Source organism: Amyelois transitella, chromosome 10, assembly GCF_032362555.1.
Source record: "Amyelois transitella isolate CPQ chromosome 10, ilAmyTran1.1, whole genome shotgun sequence".
NCBI classification, from domain to species: domain Eukaryota; kingdom Metazoa; phylum Arthropoda; class Insecta; order Lepidoptera; family Pyralidae; genus Amyelois; species Amyelois transitella.
The window spans coordinates 7,688,499-7,707,463 of NC_083513.1; the positions used below are offsets into that span (position 1 = coordinate 7,688,499).

Below are 18,965 nucleotides of genomic sequence, written 5' to 3' on the forward strand. Positions count from 1 at the left end.
TTCTTTTTAAAAATTTTATGGAGTGTAAATTTATTAAATGTAGAGAAAATATAAAGGCATCAAGTTTAACACATAATATTCGAATACGATATGCATGGTTATAATGCCGGGGGCATTTGCAGACTATATTCATTAAAATTATTATGTTCAAAGTGCATATACACGTTTCAATATTACTAAATAACTTTTGAATTAATTTTATATCTTATTTGTTTTTTCAGTAGTTTTACATTAAAATTTTATAATTCTAGTTCTAGTTCAACACTTTTATATTTTTAGTTTTCAAATGAGAGTTAATACTAAGTTATTATGTAATTACTATATATGCCCATTTGCGTAGGAAATGAAACTTTCGGGAAATCTACCCTAATTGCTCGCCTGTATCAACAAGTTATTTTATCTTAGCAACTCAAGAGCTTTACAATTTTTTTTTAAAGTTGCGTTTATACCTAGTTCAGAACAGCTAGACAAAGAAAGTGTGAACCTCAAATAAATAACCCTATACAACTTATTTTATAGTGGAAAAAACAAACGACGTCTGCCATTTCCTTAGCACCCGACCACATTAAGAAGCATTAGTTTTGTAACAAAGGGTGGTATGACAAAGTGCCTCGCCTCCTTGGCGGGTTGTCCACAATGGAATCTTGTTGCGAGACCGGAGGTAAGGGCGCTTTCCGCGACTTAACGACTTAATGCATCGTCTCGTTACTTCAAGAAAGGAATTTGTTCACATCCTTTTCAGAATTGGTCGTTTTACACTGCCCTTTATCTTTATTTTGTTGGAATGACAGTGGTTTCTCGAGAAGTGGAGAGTGTCTTGTTCTTATTCGACTTGAGGATTGTGCAGATTTTTACGATTCATGTAAAGCCCTTTTTTATTGTAGTAGTTTAAATAGTAATTAGTATTGTAGTAGTTGAGTATTATTTTTTTCAAAACTCATAATAAATAATATATAAATCCTGTATTCATTGTGCAAGACTAACACAAATTGGACAATTGATTACCCGTATTTCATTATTTCTTTTTAATGAACATATAAAAAAAATAAGTATGACGAGATACAAGCTACGAGACGAATATCGAAGCGCGATGCCTGTCTTGCTACGATTACTCGTAGACGAATCGATCAAGGTTATCAAAAGGTTCTATCTTCCACTATTACGCATTTTCAAATATTTTCAGTGTCGAAACTAGAGAAAAAAGTAAAATATTAGACTAAGTTTGAGCTCTACTGGAAGAATATTAGCATCGAATAAAAGAATAATCGAATTTTACACATATTTGCTAGTGGAACACATTGGTAAGTTTCCAACATATGTGCACAATTCAAACATTTATAATGTAACATTAACCTTTGCCAAGTCCCAGCGGCTCAGCTGCTAATATGTTAGCATCAATAAATAGTTATTCAAGAACCACTATTCCTTTAAGTCCCGGGCCGAATATTCTGGAAGTTAGCTCGTTAAAGCTGCGACACGGATAACTTTCAAAAGTGAAACACCAACAAACTTTCGCTAACTAGAAAATATATCGCTGGTGCAAAATAATAATTTAATATTTGTTGAGGAGCGAACTCGCGTATAAGATTAATGCATACTAAACAACTTTCTTCTTTAAAATTTAAAACAGCTTAATACGTAAATTATGGAATAAAAATATTTTAAGTAAATTTTTAGGAAGAGTGTAAGGACGACGTCTTCGCGTTTCTTTTGAAATCGACATTAAAATTACGCATAAGCTTTGCATAACATAAGCAACTACTTCTCGAAATACTCACGCATTTAAACAGAAATCGCCGCGTACGAAGTCATCAGCAGAAGCTAGTTTAATACATTTTTTGTCGCTAAAAAGTATTAAATCAATTAAGAATAAAAGGAGATAAGTGTTACTTTCAAGCAAAGTTGGGAGCAACTTTGACGCGGTCCCGAGAATTCGGGGTATAAACTTCTTGACATTGATTTCTCGCGTACTTCATTATCCATTTAGACACGGCCGCGTTTTCGCCTTTGGGTCGCAGAAAAAGCAGACGAGATACTTTTTGTATGCGCTTAGCCTTTACCATTAACGTTTGTAAAAATTCATATATATTCAGGGTAAGTAGGCAAATTCCTGATTAGTAATTACCGTTACATACTGAATGCATATTTTTATTCGAGGCGTTTTCCACATGAGAAAAATGAAAAATTCGTAATTACACATAGGTATAATTGCTGTAAAAATTAGTTCAATAGAAACGAAAATTTTCAGAATTTTTCAAAAACTTAAAACTTAAATATATTAACAATGCCCTCCCAATACATATTCGATATAATACATGTTAGGAAAAACTTACTCTTTTAAAAAAGTAGGTGAATGTACTAATAACTCACTGCGGATAAGTTGTTGGTCCCAGCGCATCGGCTAGCTAAGGTCATTTCAGAATAATTGTAAAATTTATTTACAGAATGTACTTATATTAGTATACTTTTTGATGTTAAATTCGTATTGAAATCATTAATTTATTACTTCTTTTCAAACTAAAAATGCATGGAATATAATGTTAAATCGCATGTAAACTCTAAAAGTCGCATGTGTGCCTTCCCTTATGTTACTTCTCTGATACTCCAGTACGTAACGGGGCAAAAATATACTAGTTCTTGTTTGTAGGAACGTTGTGAATCTAAAAAGTTGCATGTATAATGAAGCAGCTGCATATTTTGGTTTTTATTCTCTCTTTAGCAATGTTTGACTTTTGCACTAGTTCTTTTATAAGTCTTGATACTGATTAAGTTTATTATGACGACGTCATTTAAATTATTTATAAATAATACAGGTATTAAACGCGCACGTATCGTTACTTTATTTTGATTCCTATTTTTAAATTGTCCACAAGTCAAGTGACAAAACTAGTAAAAAGAACACCTTATAAATTGCTTATTTAATTAAAAAAAAAAGACAAATAATCTGTACTGACTTTACGCATGACGGAAGTAAAACATTTTTATGACATATATTTTAGACCAAAATGAGTAATGCTTCCATTCCCGAAGTGAAGCTTATAATGAAAAACAGCAATTTATCTAGACAAACTTGGCGACAGTTTGTACAATAAGTCGGTAGAAAAATGTTCGTAATTTGTTAAGTTCTTCTGATTTTCGTCTTTATTAATTCAAGATTCTTTGAAAGCAATCAATATGTAAGTATAAAATACTATTTTCAAATTATCTAAATCAAATTTACTAATTCTAGAAGTTCTTTCGAGTAACATACAATATTCTTGTTTCAAAATACAAAATATAATTTAAATTGGACCTTAATAAATTTTCAAACAGGAAAATCTTTACCTTTTTTTATTTAATTTCCCTCTTTGTTTCCATTTGCTACGATTATTAAAAAAGAGTTCTACCTTTCTCCACACTTATAACCACTTATCATAAAATCCCAACGATTGAGGTATGTCTTACATTTCCTTTTCACGGGACATTATTAGGTAGGCACGAATTACATATATGTAGCCAAATATAGCTCTTTGGATCCAATTCCGTGTCCATAAATCAAGTCTAATTGTAGTTTACACGGACACTAAGAGGACTTCCTTGTCTGAATGTCAGACTCTAACTATTCGATTGATAGTGTCCTTTTGATGGTGGGTGTCCAAGTTGGCTTGAAGTCGTTATGACTACTAACAAGCATTGCACATACAAATTCCAAACTATATTATTATTATTTAGGACATTTTAGTATAATATTTTAGACATTATAGAAAGTATTATTAAAAGAGATGATTTGTATTTTTATTTGTAAGGAATTACCTCAAATATTTATTGTTATTTTTTCTTTTTTTAAAGTAGGCTCAGTGTTGGCATAAACTCAAATCGTTGCGAAATTTCTGTAATTTGCCACAGGATCGTAGTCGGGGGCGAAAGTCTAGTATTTTATAACTTCACGAGCATTACTCGATCATTGGTCTCGTCCGTACGTTATCGTAGCTCATCCATTCTCGGAACACCATATTGCGCCATTTTTATTGCCCAACTTAGCTTCTAGATGATTTGTGAGAGTTCGCAACGAAATTTGTTTAGGGCCTGGCTGTTCGGTTATATTGGGTAAGTTGTCGCGTTTTTATGATATCAATAAATAAATAATTTAGGGCCAAATGACATATAGCAGTAGAGTAAGTTTTTGCGTTATCATCGTTCAGTTTTTGGAAAGGAGAACGTGAACAATAACGATATGTTGAAGCGGAGAGTTCAAATGGTAAATGCACAGATAAAAGCGATTTTTATAGACAGCCTCTGTGGCGCAGCGATAGTGCGCTTGTCTGTAACACCGGAGTTCCCGGGTTTGAATCCCGTACAGGGCATGATGAGAAACGAATTTCTTCTAATTGGTTCGGGAAAGTTCGGATAATAAACTTGGGATTCTTCTTTTAGCTAGGCTAGCAACCTGTCACTTTTTTAATTGCAATTCTATTCAAGCGTTAAGGCGTTAAGCCATATAGCCAAACGTGCCTTTTCAATCTTGAAAATACTGTTGGCTCGGTCTGCTGTGTAAGGGATCAAGACTTGATATACATATGTATGCGGATGAGAACTTTAAACTTGAGCTCATATCATTTTGCTCATGAAATTATGTAACATTTTTATGTAAAAAAAGGTCAGCTGAAACAGAAATCTTAAGGAAAAACATATACAATTTAATATTCATGAGAAATACTTTGGGATCATTTACCTACTTGAAGTTGGCAATGTTTTTCCCACAAACAGCGAACGGAATATATAAAGTTAGTAATAAGTCTTCAAACTTTACAGCGAGACTTCGAATCAAGGTAATAAAGGTGAATACAACTGTTTTACTGTGTAATTGCTTAATACCAATATATTGTACTTGTTTATTTATTTTCATCTCCAAAACTCAAGTATTTCAGTTTAACTGGCTGTCTCAAAGACAGACAGATTAAAATTAAAAATAAGTATTTCTATTAACCAGGAAGTACATTGAGCCAAGAATGCAGTTGATTACAACTCTTGTGTTTGACAACCTGTATTTTATTTAAAATGAATCAGCAACACCAGACTTTTAACACCAAAGAATCTCCTTTTTTTACAGAAAACGCTGTAAAAAAATGGGGAAGTCATTACAGACACTGTTTGATCTCAAACGAGCCATACAACGACGCGATTACATTTCGAAACCTCAAGATTTCCTGTAAATTATTTGGAAGCGTCATCCTAACACCAATACGCGATAAAAGCTATGAAAATAATCAGTATCAACACCATCCGCATCGTTATAATCTCATTTACATCCCCGTCCCACTCCCGACGAAGTTGTATTAACATATTTCTTTGAAACTTCGTAAACATAAACGAAATTCGGGCTTTACTGTCTTGTCTTCCGCAATTCGGTAAGATTGTTTTGTGTGAAAATTTGAATGCTTAATCTGTGCTTATACAATGGTAATGATAAATATACATTTGCTTTTCTTTACATATTGAAACAAAATATAAAATTAACGAGATTTCAATTATTTCAATTATTTAGTGACGAAAATCGAAGAGCATAAAATTGATGCGTCAGGTTATAAAGAAAATGTAATATCGAGAGGTCATAGAAGCCAGGGTATACATGCATCCAGAGTGCTTAAAGGGATAAAAGGGCATAACTTTGTGAGCCTGTTATTTTTCCTCCAGTTTAAGTTATCACTACGTCTTTAATTGGATTCTTATACATGTATAATAAATAATACATAATATTACTCAGATCTAAGTTTATGATCCAGGAATTCAGTTCTAAATAAATCTTTAATAAATTAAACAAACATTTTATCATATCACAAAGAAAAAGAAACTATTTTTAATACGTACACATTTTTCACTTTAAACATTATCGGTAAGCCATTTGAACCGTTCCAAATTAAAAAAAGGAGCTCTCACTACATAATCCGAGGATAATGGTCAGTACACACATGTGGGTAGTTTTAGCCCACTAAATCTTCGTTAAGCGGGGACATGCGGCGAACCTAGACAGATGTGTATGTGTGGCTAGCATAAAAAGCGAATGTGCGAATATGCCTTTAGTTTAATGTACCAAAATATAGGAAACTATGTGTGAGGCCGTGTAAGTAATTGAATCTATTTTGATCGTGGAAAAGCAATTTGGAAAGTTACCTGAACGAAGGGAGAATTTGGTTGTAGTGAAAATGGACTATTACAGATAGTTTTTATTGACAATGTTGGGTGCCGAAAAGGAACTGTATTATATTTATACATACATACATATGGTCACGTCTATATCCCTTGCGGGGTAGACAGAGCCAACAGTCTTGAAAAGACTGAATGGCCACGTTCAGCTATTTGGCGTAATGATAGAACCGAGATTCAAATAGTGACAGGTTGCTAGCCCATCGCCTAAAAGAGGAATCCTAAGTTTATAAGCCTATCCCTTAGTCGCCTTTTACGACATCCATGGGAAAGCGATGGTTCTTTTCTTTTTTGTAATAGTGCCGGGAACCACACGGCATATTATTATATTTATAGAGTTTTATTTAAAAAAATTTTCTTTACCGGACAGCCACTCTACTTATGTTTGAAGTTTATATAACCTTATGTGTCGGGAACTACAGAACACAAAGGGAACAGGTAAGAAACATGTAGAAAACTAACAGAAACTAATCTTGTTTTAAACTTTATTGTTTTCTCAAGGCTTAATAGTACATGTTTTTACTATAAAACAAATTCCATCAAGATTTATAAGAACGCAAATTAAAGTAAGACAAGTAAGGTAAAGGAATTGTTATTAATTTGGTATAAATTACTCCTGGCACTAATAAAAAATAATAATACCACACCATCTCGTTCCCATGGAAGTCGTAAAAGGCGACTAAGGGCCTATCAGTCTTTCAAAGACTGCTGGCTCTATCTGCCCCGCAAGGGATGTAGAAGTGATGATATGTATGTATATTACTCAGAAGTACAGAATAAAAATGTAAATGTTTAGAACTTTTTTATGCTAATACGGATATTTCAAATAATATCTTAATAAATTTAATCTGTAAACTAGAGCAAGCTTAATATTTCTTCAGAGTTTTACATCTTGTGTCACCCATACCTTGAACAGTTTCTTTGCATAACTTAAGATGACGTGTTCATAGAAAATTTCATTCTTTCCCATCTTGAAAATATTTTCAGGCAAATCGCGTTAAAACTTCGTTGTCGTGTCCTGACTAGCTTTGTATAAGCTTTTGATGCAATTTTAAAGGACTCGCCTTAGAAAATTATATGCTAGCCCATGTAACCTAGTTTGTAGCTTGTTCCAATATGAAAAATTTGGTTTCCTCGGAGATGAAAAATTACTTTTATGCAGTCATTGTTGCCTGAATCACTATCGTTTCAATAGCATTCTCAACAGTTATAGCTTGCTAAAGATAGCTGTAAAAAAGATTTGGCAAAGTTTGCAAAACCGATTTTACAAACTTTATTAAGAGCCTTGTATAGTTAGCGTCACTTAATAGGTGAGAGCTTTCTGAATGACCTATTAAATAATCCATTCCTTTCGAGATCTTTGACCGAAATATAATGATTTATTTCTCTAACGTAACATAACATATAATCACTTTTGTATCCCTTGCGAGGTAGACAGACCTAATAGTTATCAAAAGACTGAAATATCCCGTTCAGCTGTTTGGCTTAATGATAGAATTGATAGAAGCCTATTCCTTAGTCGCCTTTAACGACATACATGGGAAAGAGATGGATGGTCCTATTTTTTTTCTATTGGTGCCGGGAATCCACGCGGCACTATTATTATTATTATTTCTCTAATGATATGACATTTATTAATCGATAAGATGTTACACCACTTGACGAGCTGAAATTTTGAATATACCATATCCCAAGATTATGTCACAAGGCCAAACAAATTTATAGGTCTCGCAAACTGACGCACTTAAACTTCGGTTATACGATTCGGGGTATGATACATATAACATTAATTAACATCTCAACTTGAGCACTCCTAAAACCGCAGACATTGATCTAGCTAGATACAGCTCATTCACCCGATTTATGAAGAGCGAGGTGTGCTTACAGTATAGTCAACAATTTCAAATGAGGAATAAGACATGGTTTCGATCAATTAAATTGTGCCGTGTGGTTCCCGGTACCAATACAAAAAAATAATAGGACCACTCCATCTCTTTCTCATGGATGTTGTAAGGGGCGACTAAGGGATAGGCTTACAAACTTGGGATTCTTTTTTAGGCGATGGGCTAGCAACCTGTCACTGGTTGAATCTCAATTCTATCGAAATAGCCAAATAGCTGAACGTGGCCATTTAGTCTTTTCAAGACTATTGGCTCTGTCTACCCCGCAAGGGATATAGACGTGACCATATGTATTGTATATTATGTATGTAAATTGGACGATTTTGCCAAATACAGTACGAAACACATTATGTACTTCATTTTATGACTGGAAAAGTTTCGAAATGCGTATTCAGTTTGGGAACAGTTTATTAAGATTGAGTTTCGAAGAATTAAACAGTACTAAGAAGAGGTACTAGATGTTATGGTTAATTTTACAGAAACTCCTTTATATCCGACACATTTTTTTACTTTAATTGAAGAAATCACTGCAGATGCCGAATGTAACAGTTACGACCTTGTGTGTAAGAGTTTGACCATTAACGACCAATTTGCCACGATTCGACACGCGACGTACCCACATTTGTGTGGTCTAGCTATATCTATGTCTGTGATTGAAACTCATCAGTCAACGGTGTACTGCTGCGGTATCACTATCGGCCAATCGATTCATTAGGAAGTCACTCTGTCTTAATTACTTGATTGGCAGCTGCTCTCTAGAGATACTTCGGTTGTTATACATCATTTGATATTGGCGCTTAATCCCTGCCATTCATAAAGGTTTCCTGTCTAAACTTCATGTAAAAAAAGTTCTTCATGTCAAACGTTTAACAGTTAAAAATAAATATAACGTACCCACTATGTCATCAATATGACTTAGTGGGTAAGTTATATTTATTTTTAGTATATTTTCCTAGTTTTATATTGTTAATTAACTTATATTATTTGTATTACGTATAGTTGATATTTAATGCTACTTCTAGAGTTTTCATAAGTCAAATCGAGCATTTCAATACCACAATAATATCGAAATTATTTAGTTTCGACAAAAAAAATTACTAAATATAAATCAATCCTATTATTTGAAGATTTTTTACCTACAATGTTCTCTGTAATTAAGATGATTTCTTCAAAGTTCGTAACATTGTCAATGTCGTGAATAGCAGACACGGGTCGCTAATTAACAATAACATTTTGAAAACTCAAATTAGAAATTATTATTTCTAATTATTAGTCTTAGTAATGAGCTACTGAAGAGAGTGATTGATGAATGGAAATTAATGCTACCTTAAAATGTCTCGTTTGAAAATAATTTTAAAACTTAGGATGCCCGCAAGGTATTAACTAGGCGTCGTCTCGAAACTTTAATAAACCTACGTATTTAAATCCCCCATTTAACTTTGTCCGGGCATAAGTCCCGGGATTAATGGTAAGACAGTGCCAGTAGTTGATACTATTGCCTTTTTAATCAGGATTACTTTATCTTCATTTGCTTAAGCCGGGTTATCTATTACTCCGATTGTAAACAACTTTGAAAACAATGTGAAATTATATTTGGAAATACAATCGATTTTTCATTTTTGTTTTATAAAATGTTAAAACGATGTTAATATAATGTGTCATTATTGTGATTATGCTTATATTTTTCATTTATAAGCATTTGAAAACTATGTAATGTATTGCGGACCAAGTGCTGCCGTTCAAATTTTGAAATTAAAGGTTACAATGTCCTTATTGATTAAATACTAATCTTAGTTAAATTTTAACATTTGGTTTAAGGTAGAATAGAAAATAAGAGATAAAAATTAGTTATAGAATCATTTAACTAACTTGTGAATATAAGAACTCTGTCTGCTTGTCGCGTAAGAAATTTGGCATATCAACGACAAATTACTGATCTTTGAAAGATGAAGTAAAACACTAGATTATGTCATATTTATGTATGAAAAAAAATATTTCCAAAAGAGTTTTAAAGGTGTCATTGTACTGTACTTTTTGTACACGAGTTTACTTCTGAATCGTTTCGCGGGTTTTGACCTTTCATCCTTTTGTTCGGGAGATCGATTACGGGCACATCAATCAGTTTATCTCTGTTTCACGTTATAACAACTCTGTTCCGACGCGATGAACCCTTGCAGATTCATCGTACATTTTATCATCAAGTACATTTTTGACGAATCATCCGAGAAATGGATTTTAATAAGTCAGTGTGAAAGAAAGTAAGGATAACTTAAAGTCTCCTAGTAGAATAAATGTGTGATCAAGGCCTTTTTCTAAATAGTTGTGTGCTTAAAGGCCTTACTAACGTATTAAATACGTAGGTAGGTAGTCTAATGGCTGTCCTTTTAACCACGATTCATTAATTATTCTAAGTGCTACAAAAATTTCAAGCTCTTTGTCCATGGGTCTAGACATGATCATGGAATCGATGTATGGTTTGTCTAAATGTGCAGGTTTTACCACAGTGATTTCCTCAACATAAAGCTAGCTATTAAAATGCAATGCTGAATTAACTGGATTAATCGAGCTTTATTTTTATAACTTAGAGAAGCAATATTGAGACACCAACTTGCAGGGTGATTCAAGCACGACACATGTTGCTTACAAGAAAACCCTATACTCTTCCACCTACACTTTGTTATTTCAGTTTTACTATCCAATTTTATGCAGTAATAAACCAAGAACGTTTGAGAGTTTTTAGTAAATCTAAATTTGCGGATCACACATAAACTATCCGGGATCCGGAAATATTTTATCTTGAGTTTTTACTGCGTTCAGTTAGTTCTAAACAAACTTCTGGTGCAGCAACGTTTAAATTTCGGATAGATGCGGAGAATTTTCTGTTTTATTCGGGAAAGTTTGGGTTTGTACGAGTAAAATAAGATTTATGCTATTTTTCGTTTATATATTTAGATACCGACTAAAAAAGTCGGTAATCCGACCTAAAAAACGAATTATAAATAAGCAACAATTTTGCAAAAGACATTACGTAGGTACATGTATAATAACGTCTCTATCCTTTACTGGGCAGACAGATCCCATATTCCCGACAAGAGTGAGGCCAGCTTTGGTTGAATGAGATAATGACCCCATCGTTTATGAGCATTTCCCGTGTTTGATTTTCACGATTTACACGAGAAGGGATGAGCAGCTGATTCACATTATATTTTACACTTATACTAGCGGTTGTCTGTGTTTGTGTGTTCATTCTTATAATCGCCTTTACATCAATGGGAAAGAATTGGAATCGTCCTTTTCTCATAATAATGAAGTAGGTACATATCATTATAGTAAAAATTAAAAAAGAACTTAATAAAATGCTAAAATTTTATGAATGACGTTATCAAATGTGCCTTAAGAACTTAACCAGTGAAGATTTCAGCAGATTTCCAGAATGCAGTGAATAATTTTATTTACCGAAACAAAAGAGAAATATATCTTAATATAAGATGTCTTATCAATATTTGTTATTCCTCAAAGGTAATATTAAAATCTGCGCCGGTGCTTTCTCGTTTCCGGTAATTTGTTTATATTTACTCCTGCCTTTGATATTGCGTTCTTTATTCGGTAAATTTGATGAGGGACAAGAAAATGTTTTACGGATTTATTCGGTATTTAATTAAATAAAAATACTAGGTACACATACCTAGTTAGTCATTTTTTGAACAGGACAAAATGAGCAAGGTTTGAAAATGTTTCAAATCCTTTAAAATATGGTAAGTAGGTTCCCGTCCGTTAGATTAGGATCACACCATCTCTTAGCCAAGGATGTCGATAGGCTAATAAACTTGGAATTCTTCTTTTAGGCGATGGGCTAGCAACTTGTCATTATTTGAATCTCAATTCCATTACTGAATATACAGATGAACGTGGTTTTTTAATCTTTGCGAGACTGTCCGCCCTGGATACATCGTGATTATATGTCTGTATGTAGATAGTGGGAATAATATTAGTGACACCATAACCTTTTTATACTGCGTCCCAACCTGTGATTTGACAGCTTAACATGCGCAGAGAACTGCATGCGATACTATGAGTATCTCATAGACTTAGTATAATACAGACTATACTAAGTCTATACTGTACTACGGCATTTTCGGATGAAATAATTCATCACAAAACTGAGACAAGGTTGTCACAAACTTATGTTATTCCTCACCACACTCTCCCAACATGCTGTGACAATAAGACAGGTCAAGTTGCCCTGGTTATAGGTGACATGGCGTCAGGACAATCTGGGAACATCGGACGCGGACGTGTACCCACAAAACGTCACTTTGATTTACGGCTTGAACGTAATGGTTTAGTTGTTGAAAGTTCTTTAATAACATATCAAAAATGTGTCATAAAGGTTAACAATTTAGTGTCAGTGTTAAATGGTATTAAAACACAAATGATAAATTTTTACACATTGTTTGGTGATTATTGAATATATTATACCTCTAGTAAGGCATTTCAGATACCTTTTATTACATTACACATTAGATTTGAAAAAATGTAGACACATTTTTAAATCCCTGTTGACACAGGTATATATTTTATTTCAATATATCACAAGGATTATGGATATAATTAATTAAATTTATAAGGCATTCAAAGGTATAGAAAAGGAACCTCGTTAATTAAAGTTAACTGATGTGTGATATTGATCACTTGACATTTGAGTTTCATATTGATCCTTTCATATCATGATCGCGTTAGGTATTCAAATTTAGCAGACGCCGGGCCCCAAAATAAAGCGATGGAGAATGCAACCTAAAAGCGCAAATGAGAAGGGCCTTGCTCAAATCTATCTTCATTTTTCATTGTAATTTAGAGATCAAATTTTATCGATTACTTTTGATAGTTGTGTCTCTAATTCATTTCTTAAATGTAAGTTTTAAACATCTTTATTACTCGTAGATTACTGTGTAGAATAAGAAACAGACAGTATAATTTTGGAATCTGCTTAAAAATAATAAGTCTCCAAGCGCCATGAACATTTTGTTAATTATGTCGATAAATTAACGACAAGAGTGGTCTGTTTTCAGTTTGCATTCGGGACATTCTGTCCCCTGTATTGTACCTCCTAAAGCTGCCGAGACTGTCGGAATGTTCACGGCGACTAATGAACAGGCGTTGGTCTTCGTTCACTTCATTAACTGGTATTTAACTACAATGCTAGCGACGCTAAGTTTGGAGCGGAACCTTCTAGAAAATGCTTAATATAACCAATTTAAATGTTTCACGTTGCATTATACTAACTATTTGTCAATTTATTCAAAGATAGATTTTGTTTTTTTGTTAAAGTTTTAAATACGGTACTTACAATTCGATTTAAATTTTCATATAACAAAACGATTTAACTAAGTCTGAAAAGAAATATAAATGCAATATAGTGCTATATCATTGTCATTGTAGGTTTACGGTTTATAAAGAAAAATATGCGTTTGAGTAATTAAAACTGGACACGGAAAGTCTGGAGTAACAAAATAAGGAGGATACAGAAGTATACAATGCACTGATATTATTCAAATTCATTCATCGTACTTAATTAATAGTTTAATTTGTTATGTGTTTTATGTTCCGTCATTAAGCTTATTTTTAGCAATTTTGCCGTGTGGTTCAATTAAAAAAAAAGAATAGGACCACTCCATCTCTTTCCCATGGATGTCGTAAAAGGCGATTAAGGGATAGGCTTATAAACTTTAGATTTTTCGTTTAGGTGATGGGCTAGCAACCTGTCATATTTGAATGCCATTGCTATAACCAAGCCAAAAAGCTTAAATAGTCTTATCAGTATTTTCAAGACTGTGGCTTTGTCTGTCTGTGTAAGGGATATAGACGTGACTGTATGTATGTAAATATGTTAAATGTATGTTAAATTTTCATCAAGGTTTAAATCTAGAAGACCTCTTTAAGCCCTCGAATCGATGAAAAGTCTATAAAATTCTGCATCATTATTATTTTATGCTTCAATATCGCTGTCGGATTGTTCGTGAACCAAATTACCATTGCGAGTTAGTACTTTGAATAATTACAATGTAGTTTTAAATGGTCAGAATTTTAGGTAATTGTTATATAGAAATATGATAACAATTGTATTGAACAAAGATCTGAACTACTAAAATATATAAAAAATATACTCACTTTACAAGTGACCCTAAAATCTTTCTAAAATTATATACAACGTAGTGTACGTACCTGATAAATAGCAACCATGAAGGTCAATCTTTTGAAGACAAGCGTAGACACTCTTAATAAGTCTCTATTAATGCAAAAAATACTTTATCTTAATATCACAAAGTGTTACAATGATTAATTATAATAATTTCAGATGCTTTTTTATAAAAAAATGTTTTATTTATTTTTTGTAAAAATAGATCACAAAAATATATAATCAACTTCTTACCTTTTTTATACTAAATGTTCAAACTTACTTAATTAAAATCTAAATTACTTTCGTTAATTCACTAAGATTTTGTTTAACACAAACCGGACCCGCATTAGATAACGATCAAATTAGTGTACCTACTTTTACTAAATCTAGGTCGAGGTTGTAAATTCAGAAAGTACGTTAACTCTGATTTATTCAGAGAAAAACTGCGCAAGTCTTGGTTTTTGGCGTAAATTTAATTTTTCATTGTGCTCCGTTGCTGAGCAAAAAGGAATTTTAATGCAATTTAGTGGATGCATCCTACCTAAAAGTGGACGTTGGCTACAAGGCTAAACGAAAGCTGACTGAGGGATTAAAATATTGAGTTAGGCCGCGGCTTGCAAGCCTGGGAGCTTCATGCTGTCGTTGTCGAAAGTTTACTTTGGCTATGGATATTGTTTAAACGTAATTCAGTTTATGCAGTTCTGTGTAAAGTTTATTTATATTTAATATCTAGTTACCTTCATTTGTTTGTTTGTTTTTAAACTCTTTAGTGCACATGTGAAGAAATCTAACGGAATACAAAACTATTTATTGATTCAAGGTGGAAATTACTGATACATATATATAAAACTAAATAAAGCTGCCTATCGGCTACTTTAGGTTAAACATAAATGTTCAGTGGTTAGGCTGGATTTAAGACAAGTTGCTAGCGTATGTGGTGTCATTAAAATTAATTTCTATATACATAGACGTATGTATGAATTTTAGGTTAAACATAAATGTTCAGTGGTTAGGGTGGCTTTAAGACAAGTTGCTTGCGTATGTGGTGTCGTTAAAATTAATTTCTATATACATAGACATAGGTATGTATGAATTCTTAACTGACTCTCTTGAACAAATTTAATTCGCATCAATGTACAAAAATTCTTTGTTTGTTTCAGCTGTCAGCCACGTTACTTGTTCTTCTCCATCTATCGATGAATGTCGTCGACGAGGGGCATGCCGTTAATCCAAGTGAGTAAAAAAATCAACATAAGTATAATATAATAAAATGCTTATAACCTTTGGAGTAATCTACGTCTTTCTATGAATTTCACTTCTATAACTATATACAGTCACGTCTATATCCCTTGCGGGACAGACAGAGATGACAGTCTTGAAAAGGCCACGTTCAGCTGTATGGCAGTATGATGTTATTGAGATTCAAATAGTGACAGGTTGCTAGCACATCGCATACAACAAGTATTGCACGTTTATAAACCTTGTGTGACATGGCTAAATATGCCGCATTCCTTTTGCATGCTTTTACTTAAAAGGTCAATTCTTCACAGCTGGAAGAAAGCGAAACTAAGAACCTTACTTGGCGGTAGACCGCGCTACTGTCTGGACTATCTACTTGATTGTAGTCATTGACTGTATAGAAGAAGTATCTCATATAAATCAAATTTACATTACTAAGGATATAGTCTAAAACTGAACGTTAATTTATAATGACGATAGGAAAAACATCAGCAGTTAAATGTATGTAATGTATGATCTAAGTTATAATAAATAAATAAATAAATAAACAAGGTCTTTTATGTCTATTGCACAATAAATACAACCAATTGCAAAGTCAATGTACATTTAGAGTTAAAATTTCTGATACCCGTTGGACTGTTAGACACGCCACAATTGGAGCGATGCCAACTAGTAAACCCCAAACCCCCAATGATTGATTGAAGGGAAGCCTACATCCCCATACCCTTTATTTATGTAGTATAAAGGCTTATTAAAAATGAGCTGTTTCGATTGTTCTGAGGCTTAATACATATATCTTATTAAGTATATCAGGAATTATATTGTCATTTTAGGTAATAAAACTGGTCAAATTGAAAATATGGTTAATATTATATTAATAGTAGTTCTTTTACAATATCACTTGGTAATTTTTTGTTAATCTAGATGAAAAGAAGTACACATATGTCACATAATATATTATTCCGATTTCTTAATGTCACATACATATGTTTTGGCATGTGCATATATATATATATATACACATAAATCAATACGGAACACAGAAGTGGACAAAATATAATTTTATATTACGTTATACACGGACAAAGTGTAAAGGGAAATGCCAGAATGCGAACCCCAAGCCTGGTGAAGAGAGCTACGGGTATAACATATAGGAACAAGGAAATAAGTCGAAGGTCGAATCGGTAAGGTGCCCGGTTAAAATGCGTGTGGCGCAAAAAGGCACAGTTTCGAGTCCCACCTCGAGCATGAACCAATGACTACTTTAGAAGTTTTGTACATTAGTTTGTATACTAACCGGTGCTCTTACGGCGAGGGAAAACATCGTGAAGAAGCCTGCATATAATACGCGTCAGGTTTCCATAAGGTGAGGTCTGACGAGAGACGCTTCGTGTAAAAAACCTGACTCACCCAATCCAAGATCTATTGTCAAAGGCATTCCCCGGGCTACTCTCCAGAGTGGTGAGGATGGAAACGGGACTAAAGCCAGGAAGAAGATGGGAACAATAAAAGATAAGAGAAAATGAAAGAAACAGATATCTCACTAATGTATATTTTGCTTAACTTCATCGTATAGTCTTTTACTGAAAAATACTAAACTCTAGCACCGAACGTTTGAAGTTACTTAACCCTTATTCGAACGGTCATCTAAATCCTTTCTCAATATAATATTCATAAATACTTAAGTACACGGGTCTCTACTTTAATCCCTTAAAGCTTCGTTGTAGGTAACAGTAGTGGGTCCTTTATTAGGCACAATACAAGGTTAAGCTAGGTGCTACAAAAATGCTTTTATTCAGCCGATGGTTCCGTGAGATTAGGCAGTGATTATAATACGCGAAGGGCTTAGTCAAGTAAGTGCCTTTCTGTGTTCGCCCGACCACTGCATAATATTGTTATAAGAATGTCTTTTTTATTATTCCATGGTGAACTGAGCGGATTTTGTGAGTTTTAGTAGTTATGTTCGGAAATAGTATTTTCACACTTACGAGTATAACTTTGGAAGTCTTATAAAAATAAAGAAAAACAAATGTATATAGATACAAGACTCAAACATATAACTCAATCACTTTTCTCCTGATAGTGATCCCGGCATCATCTTCGCCTCTCTGTAGAGAAGTCGGGATGCACCTTTTTATATGATCCTGGATTGATCATGGTTTTTACACAAAGTGACCTCAGAAAACTGAAAAAGAACCACACTCATATTGATTTATAGTAAAAGGTGCACGAGGTGAAATTGTGTTCCTCGAAATAGTCTGAAATAATGTATCAAGTAAAAATAAAGCGATATACCAAAATAAAATAAAACTGTCAGACACAAATACCGCAAACTGCCGATCTAGTGTACAGGTGCGCCGTTTGTCAGCCGAGGACTTTACGGGAGACCAGCGCTATGGCCTTGTGCTTTCTGAAAATATGATGAGGTATACTACTTAAGGAAAGTCTTGAAATATTAAAAGATGCGATTGTTAAAAAATCACAAATTTTGTTCATCATAATAACTTAACTCCTTGCATTCTTTCTATGCGTAGAAAAATCGATGATCTGTAAAACTTTTTAGTTTGTGTGGCATCGATACAGCAGATAACAGATACTATATCGTGCAATTAACCAATGATCCATGCATACTTCTTTTGCTTTATGTACACTCGCCTTTTTATCGCTATCTTTTCACCTTATTAAATAATAATATTTTAACATAAAGCTAAGCCTATATTAACTAAGCCTGAGATCCCAATAATCATTCTACAGAATACTATTACCACCAATGGCTCGTAGAATCTTCCGGTTATACGAGCTGAATCTTGGCAGGAGTGTGCTGCTTTCGTGTTTTTATCTCTAACAACACTGTCTTTCTTAACTCACTACAAAATAACTTTAGTGACCCATTCGTTGTATCTCCACAGAGTAGACGAATTACCAAACAAAATACATGATACCGACAAACTAAATTCGAATAATGCAATCAATGTAACTGTCAACAACATGCTGTTTGTTTGCCATATGAGTAGTTTACGTCTAACGAACTATATCATAGTTCTGCATTTGGCATAAAATATGCAGTATAGGCGTTAGCGTTTACCAGAATATACGAGATGAACCACATACTAACAGTCACAGATAACGTAGGTGAAGGATCTGTGTAAAGAAATGTTTATAAATAAAACCACTTTTATTTGAAGTGATGTTTAGTTAATTAGGTTACTTTAACAAGTTTTTATGCCCATAAAGTAAGTAAGTTTAAAACAAAATAATAAGATCTAAATTCTTATTATTTTGTTTTAAAAAGTATTTCAATATTTGTGTTGTCTTCATTTGATTTACAGATCGAGCTTAGAGTTAAATAAAATGTATTTATCAACGATGTAAATACATACATATAATCACGTCTATATTCCCTTGCGGGCTAGACAGAGCCAACAGTCTGGAAAAGACTGATAGGCCGCGCTCAGCTGTTTTAC

The 18,965-nt window shown here is 33.3% G+C and overlaps 1 protein-coding gene across 1 annotated transcript in view; it reads left to right on the top strand.

The window, feature by feature from the left end:
- The first annotated feature begins 598 nt into the window (after nucleotides 1–598).
- The window catches only part of LOC106136367 (suppressor of lurcher protein 1), a 208,658-nt gene continuing 190,291 nt past the window's right edge, over nucleotides 599–18,965 (top strand). The window contains exons 1-2 of the mRNA XM_060946265.1: nucleotides 599–661; nucleotides 15,423–15,495. Of these exons, the coding sequence (XP_060802248.1) occupies nucleotides 599–661; nucleotides 15,423–15,495 (136 nt within the window). The remainder of the gene's footprint in view (nucleotides 662–15,422; nucleotides 15,496–18,965) is intronic.